We start from the raw sequence: 19,800 nt of genomic DNA on the forward strand, positions 1-19,800 counted from the left end.
CATCAGTCATGAACTCGTGGATGAAGCTTCTTCGGTTCTGAACCATGGGAAAGAGTGGGAAAGGCGGTGTCCGGGTGGTCGGATTGAGCAATGGGTGGCTCAGATCAACCCCTGCAACCGCCTTCCAGGCTTGAGATCTATAGCCAGTTGAATTATGCCTGCCTGTGATGTTGCATGCCACAATCGGTATCCTGACTTTTGGTTGCTCGAGATGCGGATCTTGCAACATATGGTTCTACTTGCTTGTCAATCCATAGCCAACTGAATTCTGCCAATGATTTGCTTGTCTTACCTGCATTATTTCTGTATGTTTGAAGACACTACATATGGTCAAGCTTCTGTAGGTAAAATGTTGGCATCAATCAATCTGAGAAAAAGAAGTCCATTTCTGGAGTGACTTCTTCCATTATTAGTGTTGAAGCGGTTGGCGTCCTTCCTCTTTTATGATAATCTTCTCACTAATAGTTTGGCAAAAATAAAGACGAACGTACAAAACCACACACCCAAGGGAGTGCTGCTTTTCTCTCCGCGGCACGAGGGGAACTAGATCCTCTAACATTAAAAATGAATGTTAGAGAAGTTACAACATCCTAACTTGCCTTCTTTCAATCCATATGATTAAGACTAAAATGACTTAGATTAATTTGTGAATTACAGATTTAATATGTACATTTATAATCATTACTTGCAAACAAATTGATGCTGAAATAAAATCAATTATAGATTATTTTTATCTACATCAAGTACCAATAGTAAATAATATGGGCTAGGGATACCATAGTCCCTCTAATCATCCAACCATGGGTTGGTTCACTATGTACTAAACGTCTCTACAGTTACTTCTTTATTTTATATTAGGATAGCATTGTAGCACCGTGACTTTGCTTCTGTAAGTTAGAGGATCCGGCTCCGGCTCTGGCATGGGGATGCCAAAAGAGTAGGGATGGAGTTTTTCTCGCTTTTGGCGTACCAAGCGACCGGCTATTAGCTCAATGGTACATTTTATACATTTGTTGCCCAAATTTTGCAAGCCCACGTGTACAATAATGAGTTTTATAACAACTATTTCCTTGATTTTCTCGTCCTAAAAAACTACTCTCCCGTACCGTAGGGTCAAAAGCGCTCTTATATTATCAGGCGAAGGAAGTAGCTTATACTCGTATCTTTGCAATACTAAAAAAACAACTTTGCAATCCGATAATGAGTTATAGTACTACAACTTAGGACTGTAGTGACAATGCAGCACCGGCTTCGATCTTGTCGCTGTCGTTGCTTCGGAGCTCTGCCACCGCGAAAGGCAGGGTCATCGAGCTTCCGTCCCTCTCGTGGCTGCTTTTCCTCGACAGCTCCGAGACGTAGTGGATCATGTCCGTCAGGTCGGAGTAGGACGACCCGCCTTCCTCCATGGCCACTCTCATCTCCGCGGCGACTTCCTTGGCTCTGGACCTCCTCACCATCCCCTCGGACCCGCCGTCCATCAGCTCGGCAATGGCCTTCTCCATGTCGCCGCTCGGCACCTGGACGCCCTCGGCCTCCTCGGGGACGTTCTTGGCGGGCACCTTGACGCCGGACCTGACGCCTACGCGGAGCACGTCCACGAGCAGCCGCTCGCTGCAGAACTGGTCGGCGAAGCAGGGCCATGTCAGCGTCGGCACGCCGTGGGAGATGGCCTCCAGCGTGGCGTTCCAGCCGCAGTGCGTGAGGAAGCCGCCCACCGCCCGGTGCGAGAGGATGGTCACCTGCGGTGCCCACCCGCGCACGACGAGGCCCCTGTCCTCCACGCGCGACTCGAACCCTTCATCGTCGAGCAGCGCCTTCACGGCGGCGTCGGCCTTGGCCCTTTTGATGGCCCAGACGAACGGCCGCCCCGACGCCTCGAGGCCGCGCGCGAGCTCGGCGAGCTGCTTCGCTGGCAGCTGCGCGATGCTGCCGAAACTGACGTACAGCACAGACGCCGGTGGCATGGCGTCGAGCCATGAGACGACGTGGCCGACATCGACGTCAGCGCGGTTGCCGCGGCCGGCCATGGCGTCGGCGTCCTTGTCCAAGATGCCGGAGGTGCACGTCGGCCCGATGGCCCACGTCCTCTTGCCGAGCGCCACCGCGTACGCGTCGACGAAGATGCCCTCGACGCCGCGGAACGTGTTGATCAGCAGGCCATCAGCGGTGACCTCGGCATCGAGAACGTCGCGCTGCTCCTTCTCCGCGCCGGGGTGCTGGAAGAAGCCGCGGAACGTGGCCGTGTTCCCGACGGCGCGCACCGGGAAGTCCGGCACCTCGAACGGCTCCAACTCGTCGTCGCCGACGCGGTCGTACACGCCGTGCGTGGACAGGTTGTGCACGGCGAGGAGGAAATAGGCGGACGGGCAGTGCAGCACCAGCCTCGGGATGTCGAGCGCCGTGCAAACGCCCGCCGTCCACGGGTTGCACGAGTCGGCGACGAGGCAGTCCGGCCGCCGCGGCAGCGCACGGACGTACCCCTGCAGCGGCTCCGCCATCTTCCAGATGGCCTGGAAGAAGGCGAGGTACGTGGTACTGCTGACGTCGTCGAGCAGCTGGTCGAGGTTCTCCAGCCCCTCCGGCAACCCCAGCTGCGGGCCGGGGAAGGGGAGCTCCGCGAGCTCGATGGCGAGGCCCGCCCTCCTGGCGCTGTCGACGGTGGCCCTGTTCCGCGCAGCGTTGACAGGCGTGGTGACGACGGTGACGCGCGGCCCCCGCGCGGCGAGGAGGCGCGCCAGGTCCACCATGGGGATGATGTGGCCCTGCGCCACCAGCGGCACCAGCAGGAAGTGTAGCTCCGACGCAGCCATCTCTTCCCGCTCTACGCACTGGTCAACAATGGCAGCAACAGCGGCGAGCGGTTCAGGCTTATCCATCCAGCTGGTGACATTGCGTGTATCCCTTGAGGCTTGAGCTGCCTAGAATTCTTTGGGTTGCCTCCAGTCAAACACCGACAAGCCGGGGTGCCTCGCGGCCATACCTGGCCAAACGGGCCGGCCCGGCACGGCACGGCCCGGCCCGCCGTAAACGTGCATGGCACGGCACGACCCGTCTTGGTACGAATAATAACCAGGCCATGCCGTGCAGGCCCACGGGCGAGAGCTAGCAGCCCAGGCACGGCACGTGGCTACGTGGGCTGGCACGCGGCACCCCAGGCACGCCGGCCCGTTGGAGGACGCTGGCCCGTCTGGCATGATTTTTTTTCTTCCTAATACCTCTAAAAACAGCAAAAAAAGGCCAAAAAAATGTAGAAAATTGCAAAATCTGGTAGACTATTATGTGAGATAAATCTAAAATTTTATTAGCACATGTACATCATTAAAACTCCCATCTGAAAGAATAAAAGAATACAAAACATACTCTATAATTATAAAAGGATAAAAATACAAAGACTACACTATAACACTACTACTTTAGATTCAAGCACTAATAAAATACGCATGCACTATGAAAATATTAAACATATTAGGGTATTCGGTATTTATATAGGACGTATATATTTATACTTTTCAAAAAAACATAAACGGACCGTGCCGTGCCGACCCGCGTGCCTAGCCTCCAGACCCAGGCATGGCCCATGGCGTGCCGCGTGCCGGGCCTGGCCCGTTTAGGCCGGGCCGTGTCGTGCCCGGGTCATGCCGGGCCTGCGTGCTACCGGGCCGGCCCAGTTAGCACGGCCCGTTTGGGCAGCTATACTCGCGGCTTGATCAACTAAGGCCTTGTTTGGTTCATAAGTCCTAGGACTGTTTAGTCCCAACTTATAAGTCTCAAGTCCTTAAAAAGTCCCTTCCTATTTGGTTCCGGGACTTATAAGCCTCTATAAGACCATATTACAACTATAAGTCGCTATAAGTCTCTCCTTAAGAGTCTTATTTCATAAGTCCCAAATGACCACTTTAAGTCCCTATAAATCCCTCCTGTTTGGTTTAGATGAGACTTATAGGGACTTTTTAAGTCTCTAAATCAATAAGTCCCTGGAAACAAACACCCTCTAAAGGGTTGCTTTCTCAGCGCCTGCAGGGTTGCTCAAAGTGTGATCCAAATTTTTCCTTTTTGGTAGCTCTCATTTTAACAGATTTCAAAATTTACAAACATGTTATGTAGCTAGGTTGCGAGCCTGCACGAGCACATTGCGGGGCGGAGCTTAGTAGCCGAGGAAATCTGATTTGGTCGGCCTCAAACTGCGCCGCGGGCGACATGAGGCCAGGAGCTGTTGGAGATTTTCTTAATTCACCTAGCTTGAGGAGGGATCTGGGCCGCCGTCGCCAGCGTTGGGGCTGCCGCTCTGTACGCGATTTGTGATTGAACGACGAGGTCATTGAGACCAAATTATCCTGTATTGAAGGACCTTTTTGCAAATTATGCGGACAAATCGCTCCACCTAAATCTGGGCCATCAGTCTTCCAACTAGTGGTCAGATCCATTTTTTATATTTTTCTTTCACAAACATGTTTACTATTGTAGTTGCTCCCATCTATTCCCTCCGTTCCATAATATATAGTGTCAAAAAGCGTCTTACATTATGGGACGGAGGGAGTAGGTATGTATGAATTTGTTTTTAGAATTTTTGAAACTGAAAAATTCAAATTTTGAAGTTTTCAAATTAAAACCTTTACGGAGCTCGGTCTCCATTTGGCATTTTCGAATTATACTCCCCTTCTGTATTGGTAATAGATCGATTTCAAAAATTTGGGCTAAAATAAAATCGGTACTAAAAAATTGCTTCCAAATGTTCCAGTGACATTCATCGGTGTTTCACTGCCAGCTTGATTAACAAAGGGTTGCTTTCTCAGCGTCTGCAGGGGTGCTCATAGTGTGATCCACTATGGATGCATAATCCACCTCCTTGGTTGAGCTGCGAAGCTAATAGAAGCATTGGGAGAGAACATCTGAAATGCACATGAGATGAGACCCAGCTCTGCAATTTGGGGGATCCCCGCTAGCAGGCAACTTGTATGGTTCACGGTAGTAGTAAGTTTTTCTCTGCTCCTCTGAGTGTTCTTAGCCACAATGTTATTTTGAGAGAGGTACGACTCGGTTCTTATATTTTTAGGTCGAAAGGAATATGCCTGGCCTTCTTATATAATTTCCACTAGGATGTCGTACATGATTCACTCAGTAAGTTTCATTGAGGGAAGTCTTTCAATAACATTGATTCTGACCGGAAGATGTAGGATGAAGAGCCATGGTTTGAGCATAGAGATTGCCTAATGTATGAAAAACAATATTAATTGTTTGTATCCAAACAAAATATGTAATGAAACAGACTAACCAGTGATTAGTCATTCAATGTATGAGAAATTATATTAACTACTATATACATTGAATGGCCTAATATCCAAACAAGAATTATAATGGTAAAGATAAGTTGAATGTCGGCAGATCCACGAGGTAGTTCTCCACAGTCGACTCACGTATCACCTTCTTGTGAAAGACCCTCGCCAAGATGCCAATGACATTCAGAGTGTCCATGTACATTGGTATCGCGCACACACGTACTCGTCGCGGCTGTACTTTCTTCATCGTCTTCTTTATCTCATCCACCAGAAAAACGCACAACACGACGGTGGAGATGCAAGCGAATAAGGTGCTGCCAATTGTTCCAGTCTACCAAGTGATGTTCATCCCTAGTTAGAATTAATTCACTACGGCCAAGGGGGGCTATGCCCCCCCCCATCATAGAGAAATTATGTGAAATATCATTAGTCGTTAAGCTATAATTCTAAAGATTGTCAATGTTTAAGTAGAATTTGTTCGTTTGGCCCCTCTCAACTCTGCTTTGCCTAATATCCAAGCAAGATTTATAATCGTAAAGATAATTTGAATGTCGGCATATCAATAAGGTAGCTCTCCTCGATCGACTGACGTATCACCTTCTTGTAGAAAACCGCCAAGACGCCAATCACATTCATGCGGGCCATGTACATCGGTATCACAACACACACGCAAAGGTGGAGCTATGTTGAGGCCTGGAAGGAGGGGCAGTAAACTAAAGATAATGGGCCTAGATGAAGGGAAATTTAGCCTTTTGCACGCGCGTACTCATCGTGGCTATACATCTTCACCATCTTCTTTGTGTCGCGCACCAGAAAACCGCACAACACGATGGTGGAGATGCAAGCGAATAAGGTGCTGCCAATTGTCCCAATCTACCAAGTGATGTCCATCCCTACTTGGAACTAAAATGGATATATCAAATTTTGAAACACAAAACGGGCGGAGCTTCACTAGGGGCAAGGGGGGCTATGCCACCCCTACCCTAGAGAAATTATGTGAAATATCATTAGTTGCTAAGCTAAAATTTTGAAGATTATGAAAATTTAAGCAGAATTTTTCCTTTGGACCCTCAACTCTACTTTCCCCCTCAACAATTTCTGTCAAGCTCTGCCACTGGTCATGGTGCAACAATTTTCTGTCAATTGCTTGGTAGTAAATGTGGGAGGGACAGTGTTTGTCGAAGCTCCACTCTTTGGTGTGTAGTGAAACAAAGTTTGTTCTATTTCCTCTAGTTTGCAGCTTACAAATGTTCGATCCCATAGCCTAGTTACTATTTGAATTTGATGAACTTAGCACATTGAGCTACTTTGAATATTTGTAACATCTCAAAATTCTAAATTTTGGAATGTTATATTAAATAAATAATTATGATTGTTTGTTTGTTTGTTGTGTGATTGATTGAGTGGAAATTGAAACTTTTGAAAGTTGCATGAGAGGGAATAAAAGGACTGTCCCAAAACTTTTCATCTTGCATTTTGATCTTCCTGAATTCAAGTTATTTGAAACTCATTTTCCATTTGAAGTTGTTTGAAATTCCAAATTCAAATCCAATCAGGAGTTATTTGGGTTCATATTCAAATTATTTTTATCCTAAAAATAAATAAATGGAAATAAGGGTAAAATGATTCCCTACAATAGAAAATTAGGAGAAAATAAATTTGAAATCATTTTTCTATTTTAAAAATGATTTTTATTGATTTTAAATGCAACAGTAGCACAGTTTGACTTTTATGAATTTTTATGGAATTTAGTTGAACTTGAAAAATAGTTCATCTTATTCGGGGTTTCTTTGTGAACATTTTGGTACATAATATTCCTACGTAATTTTTTTAGTTATTTTTCCTATGTTGAAGTTTTTGTTTCTGCAAAAAAAAAACAAAAAAAAACACGCACACCACCTGGACCGAGGCCAGTTCGGCTCAGGAGCGCACCCAACCGGCCCATGGTCAGTTTTGGCCAGGCTAGCCCAGCGCCCGAGCGCTACTCGCATCGCTCGCCCGCGCCCCTCTTCCCTCCCTCGCTCTCTCCCACCGTCGCTGCCAGATGGGGCCTGCTCCCCAGGTCACCCCAAACCTCCCGCTCCTCTCGCTGGATGAGCATGCACACGCGCTCCGCGCGAACCCGCCGGCCGAAACTCTCGGGATAAGGCTTATCCCACAGCCCCGCGCCTCCTCTCCGCGCCTATAAATGCCCGCAGACCTCCTTGTCTCATCCTGCCACTCCACATCGACCCACACCGTCCATAGCCGTCGCCACAACGCTTTGCATCTCGCCGGCCGGAGCTACCTTGCCGGGGTATTACGCTGTCCGTATGGCCGCCTCGACCATGTTTTTCTTCACCAAGCTATTGCCCGGGTCCAGGAGCACCTGGTTGACATATTCTTGTTCCCCTAGGATCGCCGGAGTCGCTGCCCCAACGCATCGCGCCCTCGCCGGAGCTTGGAGCCGCCTTGCCTCGCCTCGCCTTGTCCCGACCACCCCGACCGCCGCCGACCCCGCCACCGGATCGCCCACGCCGCGTCGGACCCCGCGGCCTCCTTCCCCGTCGACGAGGAGCGCCGGAGCCGCCGCCCCGTCCGCCCCATCGCCGCTCATCGCCGGCCACCGACCGCCTGCTGTAAGCCGCCCTACCCTTCGTTTCATAAAAAAATGACGCGGTTAACCGCGGTTTTTATTAAACTGATCTGTTTAGTTAAAACAATCCCGGTTTTACTTTTAGTTAGCCGCGGCAGGTGTTTTTCTTATTTAGCGGCCATTCGCGTATAAGCTTCCACAGCGAACGCTGCTCAGCCAGCAACGAGTCGCCATGTGGCCAAGGGCCTGTTTGCAGTATATTTAGTTTCTGTTTCACTGATTAGTCCTTAGGATTTGCAGATTGGTCCCTGAACTTTAGTTAGCCACAACTTTTTAACCGTAACTCCAAATTCGACGAAACCAGCGGCAAAATGTTTGTCTCGAATAGCTTTATCCGAAGAACCAGCTTTGAAAACTTTTGGCCAATTTCAAATTTGAATTTATTCAGGTTTGAATTCAAACTTCAACTGGCCATATCTCCTAAACCGTAGCTCCGATTGATGTGATTCTTTTTGCACCGTGTCACCGTTGCCAAACCCTATCACTTGGACCTATCTCACGATATTTTTCACACATTAGGATCTGTCCATAGTAGTTTTACTCGTATGCCTAGTATGCACTGTGGTCCACATCACAATTTTTTTGCACCCATGCCCTATGTTGTTTTGCACTTAGTATTTTCTTTTGATAGTTAAGTGTGTCGTGTGTTCATTTGGATTTTCCGAGTCTTTTCATGTTGCATGTTATTTGGTTCTCCGAAATGATTGCTTATGTGAATGCAATGTTTGACCTTATAGATTTTCATCGGAGAGTGACGAATAGTTCTATTAAGTAAATTTCTGAGAGCGATATAATCTTCATCAACTATTACCAGGCAAGTTCACCTTTGACCATTCTTCCAATTACATATGTTTATATTATGCACTTAGTCCTTTTGTGGTAGGATTGCATGGTAGGATTTATTGTTGCCAGATGGCTATGTCGTTACCTAGTAGTTCATTGAGGTAGGTCTGATCTATACATCCTTGTCACCATCATGTAAGTTTATTTTTGCCTCGCTAAATGTAGACGTGATTTGGGAAGCGAGCATGGTGAGACATGATTGATAAAGTAGTAATCAGGACCAAGACTTGTAAATGAACTACCTGGGCGGTATTTGGTTTGAATGGTGGCGAAGTACAATGGGAGCATGCATGGTTAATCCATGGTGGTGCACCACTAGTGGTCGGCTGCCCAGGCTTAAAGAGATCAATCATATTCTCATGTCTAGAAGCTTACGTGTGCAGCCACGAGCCTATATGCGCTCTGGCTTAGTTGAGTAGTTAGTGTGACCCCTTCCGGGATGGGCTAGCAGATGTAGAATGAGTAGGTGTACCAGCCTATCCGTGGGTTAAGGGGAAATACTTTCGAAAGACTATGTCTCGGTCATCCTGTTCTCAAACACCAGGTAGTGCGAGAATTTCAAGGGAGGCGATCGAGTCTTATGGGGAAAAGTGTGCAAACCTCTGCAGAGTGTTAAAACCTAATCGATTAGCCGTGTCCCCGGTTACGGACGACTTGAGCATCTAGTAGTGGAAATGCTGGGAGATCTCATCACTCTTAATTAAACAGTTGGGTTTAAATGAAACTTTGGGAATGGATTGAGTTGGGTTTACCAACTCATCCTATGCTATACAATAGTGATAGAATAATATCTTTTATTCTAGGGAAAAACTAGCTTTGTGCAAAACCTAAACTTAGAGCTTTCCACCAGCCAAATTGCATGTACAAATAGGTTCATTACTCTTATGATGTGACTTGCCAGTACATTCAATATACTGACCTACAGGGCTGCAACATCTTATGTTGCAGGAATTTTCTATGATGAGTAAGAGTTACGTTGTAGGGTTACGGTCTACACTCAACTTGCCATTGGCGTTGGTGGACTCCACACCCTTATGATTGTTTCCGCTGAGACTTATGAGGTATATATACCAGTTTTATGTTATTTATACATGTGATTGCACTTTGATATATACATTGATGTACTGTGTGTGCCAGCATACCGATCCAGGGATGGCACAGATACACATAGGCTTGACCGTTTGAGGTCGGGTTGCTACAGAGATGGTATCAGAGCACATGTTGACTATAGGACGTGACCGTAGAAACTGGAAAGCCCTTAGGAAAGGATTTCTCTAAACCTTTATTTTCAGAAAGATCCTTTACCTCTCTTCTTTTTTGAGCTTTATCAAATCTTTCCTTTTACCTCAAATAGTTAGACAATACCCCTTCTCCCTTTGACCACATGGAGGATCAACTGATGAGACCACTCCAAGAAGGACAAGATATCAGACATCACCATACACTAGAATAATTGAAGTTACAACAGTCGAAGCCTCTGAAGAATTGAAGAATTTGAAGACACCGACAAATGTCAAGATTTATATGACCTTTAGAAGACCAAACCCTTGTTGTATACTCACGTTAGATGCGATGATTTGTGAGCTGTCATATTTTGTGTGTGTTTTCTGATAGCAACAAATAAAACCTATTTTCAAAACTACATTATTTGTATTGTGTGCATCTCTCTCTATCCCTCTCTCGTATCTCATCCCAAAACCCTTGGACCCAATAGATGATGAATGAAGATGGACTTGTATTCTCTGAACCGATCACTCAGTTGGAGGCAGAGATATGGATTTAAAACATGGAGAATCACTTCAGGAGCAATTTGGTTGCAAGGAAGTATGAGGTTCAATACGCTCTTCAGTACTTTACAAAAAGTGCTGCAACCTGGTGGAAAATGCATCAGGCCATACAAGGATGTGACGGAGCAAAAACTTGGGAGGAACTCAAGATGACTCTACTGAAGTCTCGTCTTATTCAGAAGCCCTATGGCAATAAAATGAAGAAACCTTGTGCATGCAAGATTTGTGGTGAGATAGGACATACCCATGAAGAACACAAGGATGGATGCCCTCATTGTGAAGGAAATCACCAAGCGGAAGAATGCCCAACAAGGCAGGTTACTTGTTTCTTGTGTGAAGGAACTACGCACTACCCTGCCCAGTGTCATATTTACCCCAAGGTACAAGAAATTACCAAAAGAAGAAGGAAGCAATGAAAGAATCCCTCGAGGAAAGTTTAAGAAAACCGATGATGAAAGAAGATGTTGACGACCCTGATGGAGAAAGCCTAAACAGATTTTACTCCAATGCTTGCTATTCATGTGGAGAAGAAGGACATTTTTCATAGTATTGCACGAAGGAAAGCCAATAGTATTTGGGAAACTTCCCGACGGAAGAAGTGGAGTTTGATCGACAAGAGATAGAGGAATTGATCGGAACGAAGAAGTCGAGGAAGAGAAAAAGCATGTATCCCCAGAACAACCCAAATTCTGCAGAAAAGGACCTGAGTCAAATCACTTGTTACAGGTGCAAGGATTTAGGTCATTACGCTAGCAAATGCCCAGCAAGGAAGCCAAGAACCCAAGGAGCCAAGATAACCACCAGGAAACCCCTGGATTTGTCTGACGTCATTTGTTTACGCTGCAAAGGAGTAGGAAATTTTGCCAGAGAATGTTCAGACCCGAGGAGAGCTTGAGCAGAGTAGTTGAGATCTTGATATTGGAATAAAGCATGTAATAAAGTTGGAACACACTTTTATTTTTGTTGGGGATGTTGAGTTGAGTTGTGAAATGGAAATTGTAATAGCTCATGAAGCAATAAAAGTCGAGGTGTTTGGAATCTCATATGAAATGTTATGAGTTGTTTGTTGATTGTGAGTGCCTCTCTCACTATGTCACCCAGACTTAAACCTTGAACCCATGGACAAGCTGACCCCAAACCTTTCCTTGAAAAATAACCACATTTCACCCAAGGAAATACATACAGTATCCTGAGTACCCCTTCTATCTTATACCTGCAGATGACAACCCTTTACGAGTCTTTTCTGAAGGGCCCAGAAACAATCATGACCCTGACCAGTGATCAGGATTACCCGAAGATCCTGAAGGACATGATGAAGCATATTAATCTTGAAGGAGATGTAGTCTACAAGGGTTATCCTTTCATGGAGAAGAGAGTTGATCTTTGGTATGTGGAGGTACACCTTCACCGTGTGAAGGGAGTTTGCCCAAAGACTATGGGTCAATACCTTTTCATTTCTCGAGTACCACGAGCAACATTCTTTGACTCTGTTTGTGAAGCTGCTATGGAAGCCATACGTCAGATTGGGGAAATACTAGAAGCAAGACTCCGTCACACTCAGGAATACCCGAGGGAGGTGCATGTACAGATGATGGATATGAAGCTCATGGCCACCACGATGAAGCAAAACATCGATGATTTGAAGGATCACATCGCACAATTCTAGTGGGACTGAAGTATCTTCAAGAAGGGCAAATGAATAAAGATGGAAGTAATGCTTGACCATACCAAACTATGTGGATGTCAGCTTTTGTAATAAAGTACTTTTGAAATTTGAGTTTTGAGTAGTGGTTAAGGATGTAATAAAGGATTTGATATGAAGAGAATATGGATTATGGATGAACCAGTGCATTTTTTGGCGGTACTTGTCTGTGTGAACACTTGAACAATGGAAAAGAAAATGAATTCCATAGAGTGGAGTTTGGACAAATGAGTTGGAGTTTGGTTTTAGTTATGATGGTTACCCCAAGAGTATGAAGGAATGAAGTACTACTGGGTTTAAAGGATATGTAATGTTGGAATATGGAACAATAGTAACTCCAAGGATGAGTTAAAGATATACAAGTGTAGAAGTGGGCCATAACCCACACGACCCAGGATTTGATAAGGAAACAAGCACAATCTTGTTGAAGAAAATAATTCTGAAAGAAACTATGATTTCATCAGCATACATTTCATAGGAGGTTACGTACAACCTGAGAGTTGTGAAGAAACGATAGAGATTTTGTGTGGCTTGCAAAACCAATGGATTTACCCGAACCCTGTTCATGGAGAAGAGAAGTTCTGCAATGCTTGTGAGTATGCCCAAGTGTTAGAAAACGTGATTCAGTATCTACGTATGTAGTAATAATTCAAGTACGGGATGGATTGTCCCCCATACCGGAGACTTCTATCATGAGCTATCATATGTTGATAAAAAAATTAGAGAGACTTAAAACCCTAGAATAGCGTTGACACGATAAGCCAAAAAACCCTTAGAATGGCAGGACGATGGAGACCCTGTACATGCACCTGTTGCCAATCGTAGGTTATGCGGTGAGGTTCAACCTAGATCCATTTCCTGCAGGAGAAACCAAAAAAAAATGTCGACCACCATGAGGTTTTCGATAGTTGTTTAGCATTGGCGCCAGACCTGTCAAGTCTCGGAAGGATCATATTTTGATGCAAGGACTCAAGATTTTGAGGAAAAGGTTATGCCCTACCAGAAGAGCCTCAAAGAAAGAGTTTCTCCAGGGAGTATGAGAAGACCGACACCGTCAACCCAAAGGGCGGAGTACATGAGTTTTGTTGGAACCATAACCATGCTTCTAAGGGTGGTAGCACCCCATACCATGTGTTGATTAATGGATTTTCAAGAAGACCCCCCAAACCGAACCTTCTTTCTAGCCTCTCCGAATCTCGAGGACGAGATTCATTTTAAGGGTGCTAGTTTGTAACATCCCAAAATTCTAATTTTTGGAATGTTATATTAAATACATAATTATGATTGATTGTTTGCTTGTTGTGTGATTGATTGAGTGGAAATTGAAACTTTTGAAAGTTGGATGCGAGGGAATAAAAGGACTGTCCCAAAACTTTTCATCTTGCATTTTGATCTTCCTGAATTCAAATTCATTTCATCACAAAACCCTAGAGTGAAGATAATATGACTTCTCTTTCATTTAAAGAAATGAAAAGGGGGTTGAGAAGATTTGAATTCCATTTGAGAATGTTTTAACTCAGAAACTTTATGGCACTCAAGGATTTTCATGAGAGAAGATAATAGGACTTCTTCAAAATATATGAAATAGAGTGGGGAGTGATGAGGAGCACTTCTAAATTTATTTGGTTCACTTTTAGAAAGTTTTCCGGTTTGAGTTTCAAAAACATTTCCATTCATTGAAATAAAATAAAGAGAGAAGGAATTATGACTCCTTCAATTATCAGAAAGAAAATGGAAATGGGTTATAAAACCAGTAGATGTTATTTTAAAATAATATCTGAAATCATTTGCCTCTCATGATTTATTGCATTTTGGAGTTTTCTCGAATGTTCAAATATTATTTTCCACTCAAGAAAAATAAAGGAGAGGGGATAAGATGACTTCCTCAAAATATAAAAGAGTTGGAAGTTTCAAAGGAATAATTTGGAGGTCACTTTCAAGTTATTTGAAACTCATTTTCCATTTGAAGTTGTTTGAAATTCCAAATTCAAATCCAATTAGGAGTTATTTGGGTTTATATTCAAATTATTTTTCTCCTAAAAATAAATAAATGGAAATAAGGGTAAAATGATTCCCTACAATAGAAAATTAGGAGAAAATAAATTTGAAATAATTTTTCTATTTTAAAAATGATTTTTATTGATTTTAAATGGAATAGTAGCACTGTTTGACTTTTATGAATTTTATGGAATTTAGTTGAACTTGAAAAATAGTTCATCTTATTCGGGGTTTTTTTATGAACATTTTGGTATATAATATTCCTACGTAAAAAGTTTAGCTATTTTTCCTATGTTGAAGTTTTTGTTTCTGCAAGAAAAACACGCACACCACCTGGACCGAGGCCAGTTCGGCCCAGGAGCGCACCCAACCGGCCCATGGCCAGTTTTGGCCAGGCTAGCCCAGCGCCCGAGCGCTACTCGCATCGCTCGCCCGCGCCCCTCTTCCCTCGCTCGCTCTCTCCCCCCGTCGCTGCCAGATGGGGCCCACTCCCCATGTCACTCCCAACCTCCCGCTCCTCCCGCTGGATGAGCACGCACACGCGCTCCGCGCGAACCCGCCGGCCGAAGCTCTCGGGATAAGGCTTATCCCGCAGCCCCGCGCCTCCTCTCCGTGCCTATAAATGCCCCCAGACCTCCTCGTCTCATCCTGCCACTCCACATCGACCCACGCCGTCCATAGCCGGCACCATGACGCTTTGCATCTCGCCAGCCGGAGCTACCTTGCCGGGGTATTACGCTGTCCGTATGGCCTCCTCGACCCTGTTTTTCTTCTCCAAGCTATTGCACGGGTCCAGGAGCACCTGGTTGACATATTCTTGTTCCCCTAGGATCGCCGGAGTCGCTGCCCCGATGCAGCGCGCCCTCGCTGGAGCTTGGAGTCGCCGTCTTGCCTCGCCTTGTCCCGACCACCCCGACCCCGCCACCGGATCGCCCACGCCGCGTCGGACCCCGCAGCCTCCTTCCCTGTCTACGAGGAGCGCCGGAGCCGCCGCCCTGTCCGCCCCATCGCTGCTCGTCGCCGACCACCGACCGCCCGCTGTAAGCCGCCCCACCCTTGGTTTCATAAAAAAACAACGCAGTTAACCACGTTTTTTATTAAACCGATCGGTTTAGTTAAAACAATCCCGGTTTTACTTTTATTTTTTCCGTGGTAGGTGTTTTCCTTATTTAGCGGCCATTCGCCGTATAAGCTTCCACAGCAAACGCTGCTCAGCCAGCCACAAGACGCCACGTGGCCAAGGGCCTGTTTGCAGTATATTTAGTTTCTGTTTCACTGATTAGTCCCTAGGATTTGCAGATTGGTCCCTGAACTTTAGTTAGCCACAACTTTTTAACCGTAACTCCAAATTCGACGAAACTAGCGGCAAAATGTTCGTCTCGAATAGCTTTATGCGGAGAACCAGCTTTGAAAACTTTTGGCCAATTTCAAATTTGAATTTATTCAGGTTTGAATTCAAACTTCAACTGGCCATATCTCCTAAACCGTAGCTCCGATTTATGTGATTCTTTTTGCACCGTGTCACCGTTGCCAAACCCTATCACTTGGACCTATCTCACGATATTTTTCACACATTAGGATCTATCCATCGTAGTTTTACTCGTATGCCTAGTATGCACTGTGGTCCACGTCATAATTTTTTTTGCACCCATGCCCTATGTTGTTTTGCACTTAGTATTTTCTTTTGATAGTTAAGTGTGTTGTGTGTTCATTTGGATTTTCCGAGTCTTTTCATGTTGCATGTTATTTGGTTCTCCGAAATGATTGCTTATGTGAATGCAATGTTTGACCTTATAGATTTTCATCGGAGAGTGACGAATAGTTTTATTAAGTAAATTTCTAAGAGTGATATAATCTTCATCAACTGTTACCAGGCAAGTTCACCTTTGACCATTCTTCCAATTACCTATGTTTATATTATGCACTTAGTCCTTTTGTGGTAGGATTGCATGGTAGGATTTATTGTTGCCAGATGGCTATGTCGTTACCTAGTAGTTCATTGAGGTAGGTCTGATCTATACATCCTTGTCACCATCGTGTAAGTTTATTTTTGCCTCGCTAAATGTAGACGTGGTTTGGGAAGCAAGCATGGTGAGACATGAGTGACAAAGTAGTAATCAGGACCAAGACTTGTAAATGAACTACCTGGGCGGTATTTGGTTTGAATGGTGGCGAAGTACAGTGGGAGCATGCATGGTTAATCCATGGTGGTGCACCACTAGTGGTCGGCCGCCCAGGCTCAAAGAGATCAATCGTATTCTCATGTCTAGAAGCTTACGCATGCAACCACAAGCCAATATGGGCTCTGGCTTAGTTGAGTAGTTAGCGTGACCCCTTCCGGGATGGGCTAGCAGATGTAGAATGAGTAGGTGTACCGGCCTATCCGTAGGTTAAGGGGAAATACTTTCGAAAGACTATGTCTCGGTCATCCTGTTCTCAAACACTAGGCAGTGCGAGAATTTGAAGGGAGGCGATCGAGTCTTGTGGGGAAAAGTGCCAAATCTCTGCAGAGTGTTAAAACCTAATCGATTAGCCGGGTCCCCGGTTACGGACGACTTGAGCATCTAGTAGTGGAAATGCTGGGAGATCTCATCACTCTTAATTAAATAGTTGGGTTTTAAATGAAACTTTGGGAATGGATTGAGTTGGGTTTACCAACTCATCCTATGCTATACAATATTGATAGAATAATATCTTTTATTCTAGGGAAAAACTCGCTTTATGCAAAAACTAAACTTAGAGCTTTCCACCAGCCCAATTGCATATACAAATAGGTTCATTACTCTTATGATGTGACTTGCCAATACATTCAATGTACTGACCTACAGGGCTGCAACGTCTTATGTTACAGGAATTTTCTATGACGAGTAAGAGTTACGTTGTAGGTTTACGGTCTACACTCAACTTGTCGTTGGCGTTGATGGACTTCACACCCTTATGTTTGTTTCCACTGAGACTTATGAGGTATATATATATATATATATATATATATATATATCAGTTTTACGTTATTTATACATGTGATTGCACTTTGATATATACATTGATGTACTGTGTGTGCCAGCATACCGATCCAGGGATGGCACGGATACACAGAGGCTTGACTGTTTGAGGTCGGGTCGCTACAATATTGATGACCATACTTGTTCATGATTGTTCAGCAAGTCTCGACACTTCTTATGAAACATTCATTTTGTTTATGTGCTTTTCTTACACCATGGATTATTTGAAGTTATTTACACCTCTTTGTGCCTCCACAAGCTAAGATAAACATACATTTATCCAGAAAATTAGTTTAGAAGACTAAAATGCATATTTGGATGGATTTTGGCAGCTAGGAGCACTAACCAGTACATTCAAAACAATATATTTTCCTCACTACTCTTGAGTTTGATCCTTTAGCTACTTTTGATATAAACAGGACAAGACAACCTTGTTGTACTATAGCTTCTTTCCCTTTATGTTCACACTGGAAAAGAGATCTTATTACCATCTGTATCAACCGTGTAAATCTATCTTGTTTCCCATTTCTTGAATCAATAGCCTTGTGTTGTTATACGAAGAACCTTCCTCATTGAAAGCCCTCCTTGCCATAATGGCGTAGTGTTTTGCTCTCACCCTTAACTCCTTTGCAACCTCCCCCTCATCCATTAGGGTGTTCACTGCAGTCTCCATGGCATCTCTTATAACCATAACTTCTTTGTTTTCACTTCCCCACTGTATAACTCCTTGCACTCCAACATCCACCCCGATTTTCAGCACATCTACCACCAACTTCTCATTCACAAACACCTTCACAAAGTGCGGCCATGTGATCATGGGCACACATGCACAAATACCCTCTATTGTTGAGTTCCACCCACAGTGCATCACAAATCCTCCAATGGCTTGGTGCCACAGGATCATCACTTGTGGCGCCCAACCCCTTATGATCATGCCTTTGTTTTGGCACGCTCCTCAAACCCATCTGCGAGCCATTCCTCGACTTCTGGAAGCTTAGCTCCTCCTTTAATCACCCAAATAAATGGTTTCTGTGAGGCTTCAAGTCCCAGTCCCAGCTCAACAAGTTGTTGAGGTGTAGTGCAAGCAGGCTGCCAAAGTTGACAAAGACCACTAAGCCTGGCTTCATTGAATCAAGCCATTGAAAGCAATGTGCCTCATCCGTTGACGCCTTGTTTACTCTTGCGGCTACTGCGTTGTTGTTTCGGTGGCAGAGACACATTGGCCCAGTCATCCATGCCTTATTTCCTGTCATCTACTCAAACGATTCGATGTACAATGCCTCAAGCTCCTGAAAGTTTTTAATGACCTCACCGTCGCATCTCAGTGTCTCCTCAAGGATCATGCCATGGATTTGGTCCGCACCAGGAATGGAAACGCCTCCAGGGGATTTAGCCTTCTTCAACTCTAGTGGTGTTGGGAACGCCGTGATCATGACGAGCTCATTTTCATCTTTGACATGGTCAAATACATTGGTTTGAAAAGTGATGTGCCTACAAGATGGTTTTAGTTGTTTAAAATGCATAGAGGTGCAGACTTCTTCGACAAACATCAACCGACCGCAAGTTTGCAACATGCCTAAAAAATTGCCCATGAAAACATTTGTTGTCTGTAATTCCTTATGTAATGCAAATTACACCTTTGGTTTCATAGAGTACTAGAGTAGTACTACTAACTTGTCTCCTTTCGACTGTAGCATTTTATATGTGCATGTTGTTTTCTCTCTAGAAGTAATTTACACTAATATCCCCTTACTGTTGAAGTAAAGCACTTAACTATAGCAGGAAAAATACATCCAGTACAAAATTTACTACTGAAAATTTGCCTCTCATGGTTGTACCTGACTAGGGATGAGAAACCACAAAAGTCAATAATGGCGAGCCTCGGGATGCCGAGCTCCCTGGCAATGTCACTTCTCCACCAGTTTATCATGTCAGATATGATGCAGCTCGGAGGCGAGTGCTGCTGCTCACGGAGGTGGGCTATGAGCGGCTCCTGAAGCGCACCGATGGCCTTCAGGAATTTTGAGAGCAGGTCCATGGTATGAATCATGTCGAGGTTCTCACAAACGTCCGGTAGGCCGAACTCAGCGGCCGGGAACTGGAGCTCCACGAGCTGAATCACCAGGAACATCGCCTTCACATTGGCTGCAAATCCTGCCAACCTGGAGGCGTTCACCGGCGTGGTGATGAAGCTGACCCGCGCGCCATGCTCTGCCAGCAGGCACGCCATGTCGATCCTGGGGATGGTGTGGCCCTGCGCCAACAGTTGCACTAGCGCGAAGTGTGCCCTTGTTGAGCTGCTCTGGCCATCGCCGCTGTTAGCGGAGGTCATGGCCAGAATTGGCTGTGGTAGCGAAAGTGGCACCTTGAAGATACCACAATCTATTGGAAGCAATGCAATGGCAACTATAGTGTACATATATAGCACCTAGTGACAGCCGCACATGCTGGCGCGTCAGTCATGAACTCGTGGATGAAGCTTCCTCAGTTCTGAACCGTGGGAAAGGGTGGGAAAGGCGATGTCCGAGAAGTTGGATTGAGCAATGGATGGCTCAGA

The 19,800-nt window shown here is 45.2% G+C and overlaps 1 protein-coding gene and 1 pseudogene across 1 annotated transcript; both read right to left on the minus strand.

Annotated features, from left to right (window-relative positions):
• Positions 1 to 1,051: 1,051 nt before the first annotated feature.
• Positions 1,052 to 2,925, minus strand: LOC101290609 (UDP-glycosyltransferase 73C5). The gene has a single exon (XM_044483259.1). The coding sequence runs from the start codon at positions 2,874 to 2,876 to the stop codon at positions 1,221 to 1,223; it is 1,656 nt and encodes a 551-aa protein (XP_044339194.1). The 5' UTR covers positions 2,877 to 2,925; the 3' UTR covers positions 1,052 to 1,220.
• Positions 2,926 to 17,705: 14,780 nt separating this feature from the next.
• Positions 17,706 to 19,575, minus strand: LOC123058028 (UDP-glycosyltransferase 73C6-like; annotated as a pseudogene).
• Between the last annotated feature and the right edge of the window lie 225 nt (positions 19,576 to 19,800).

Source organism: Triticum aestivum, chromosome 3A, assembly GCF_018294505.1.
Source record: "Triticum aestivum cultivar Chinese Spring chromosome 3A, IWGSC CS RefSeq v2.1, whole genome shotgun sequence".
NCBI lineage: Eukaryota > Viridiplantae > Streptophyta > Magnoliopsida > Poales > Poaceae > Triticum > Triticum aestivum.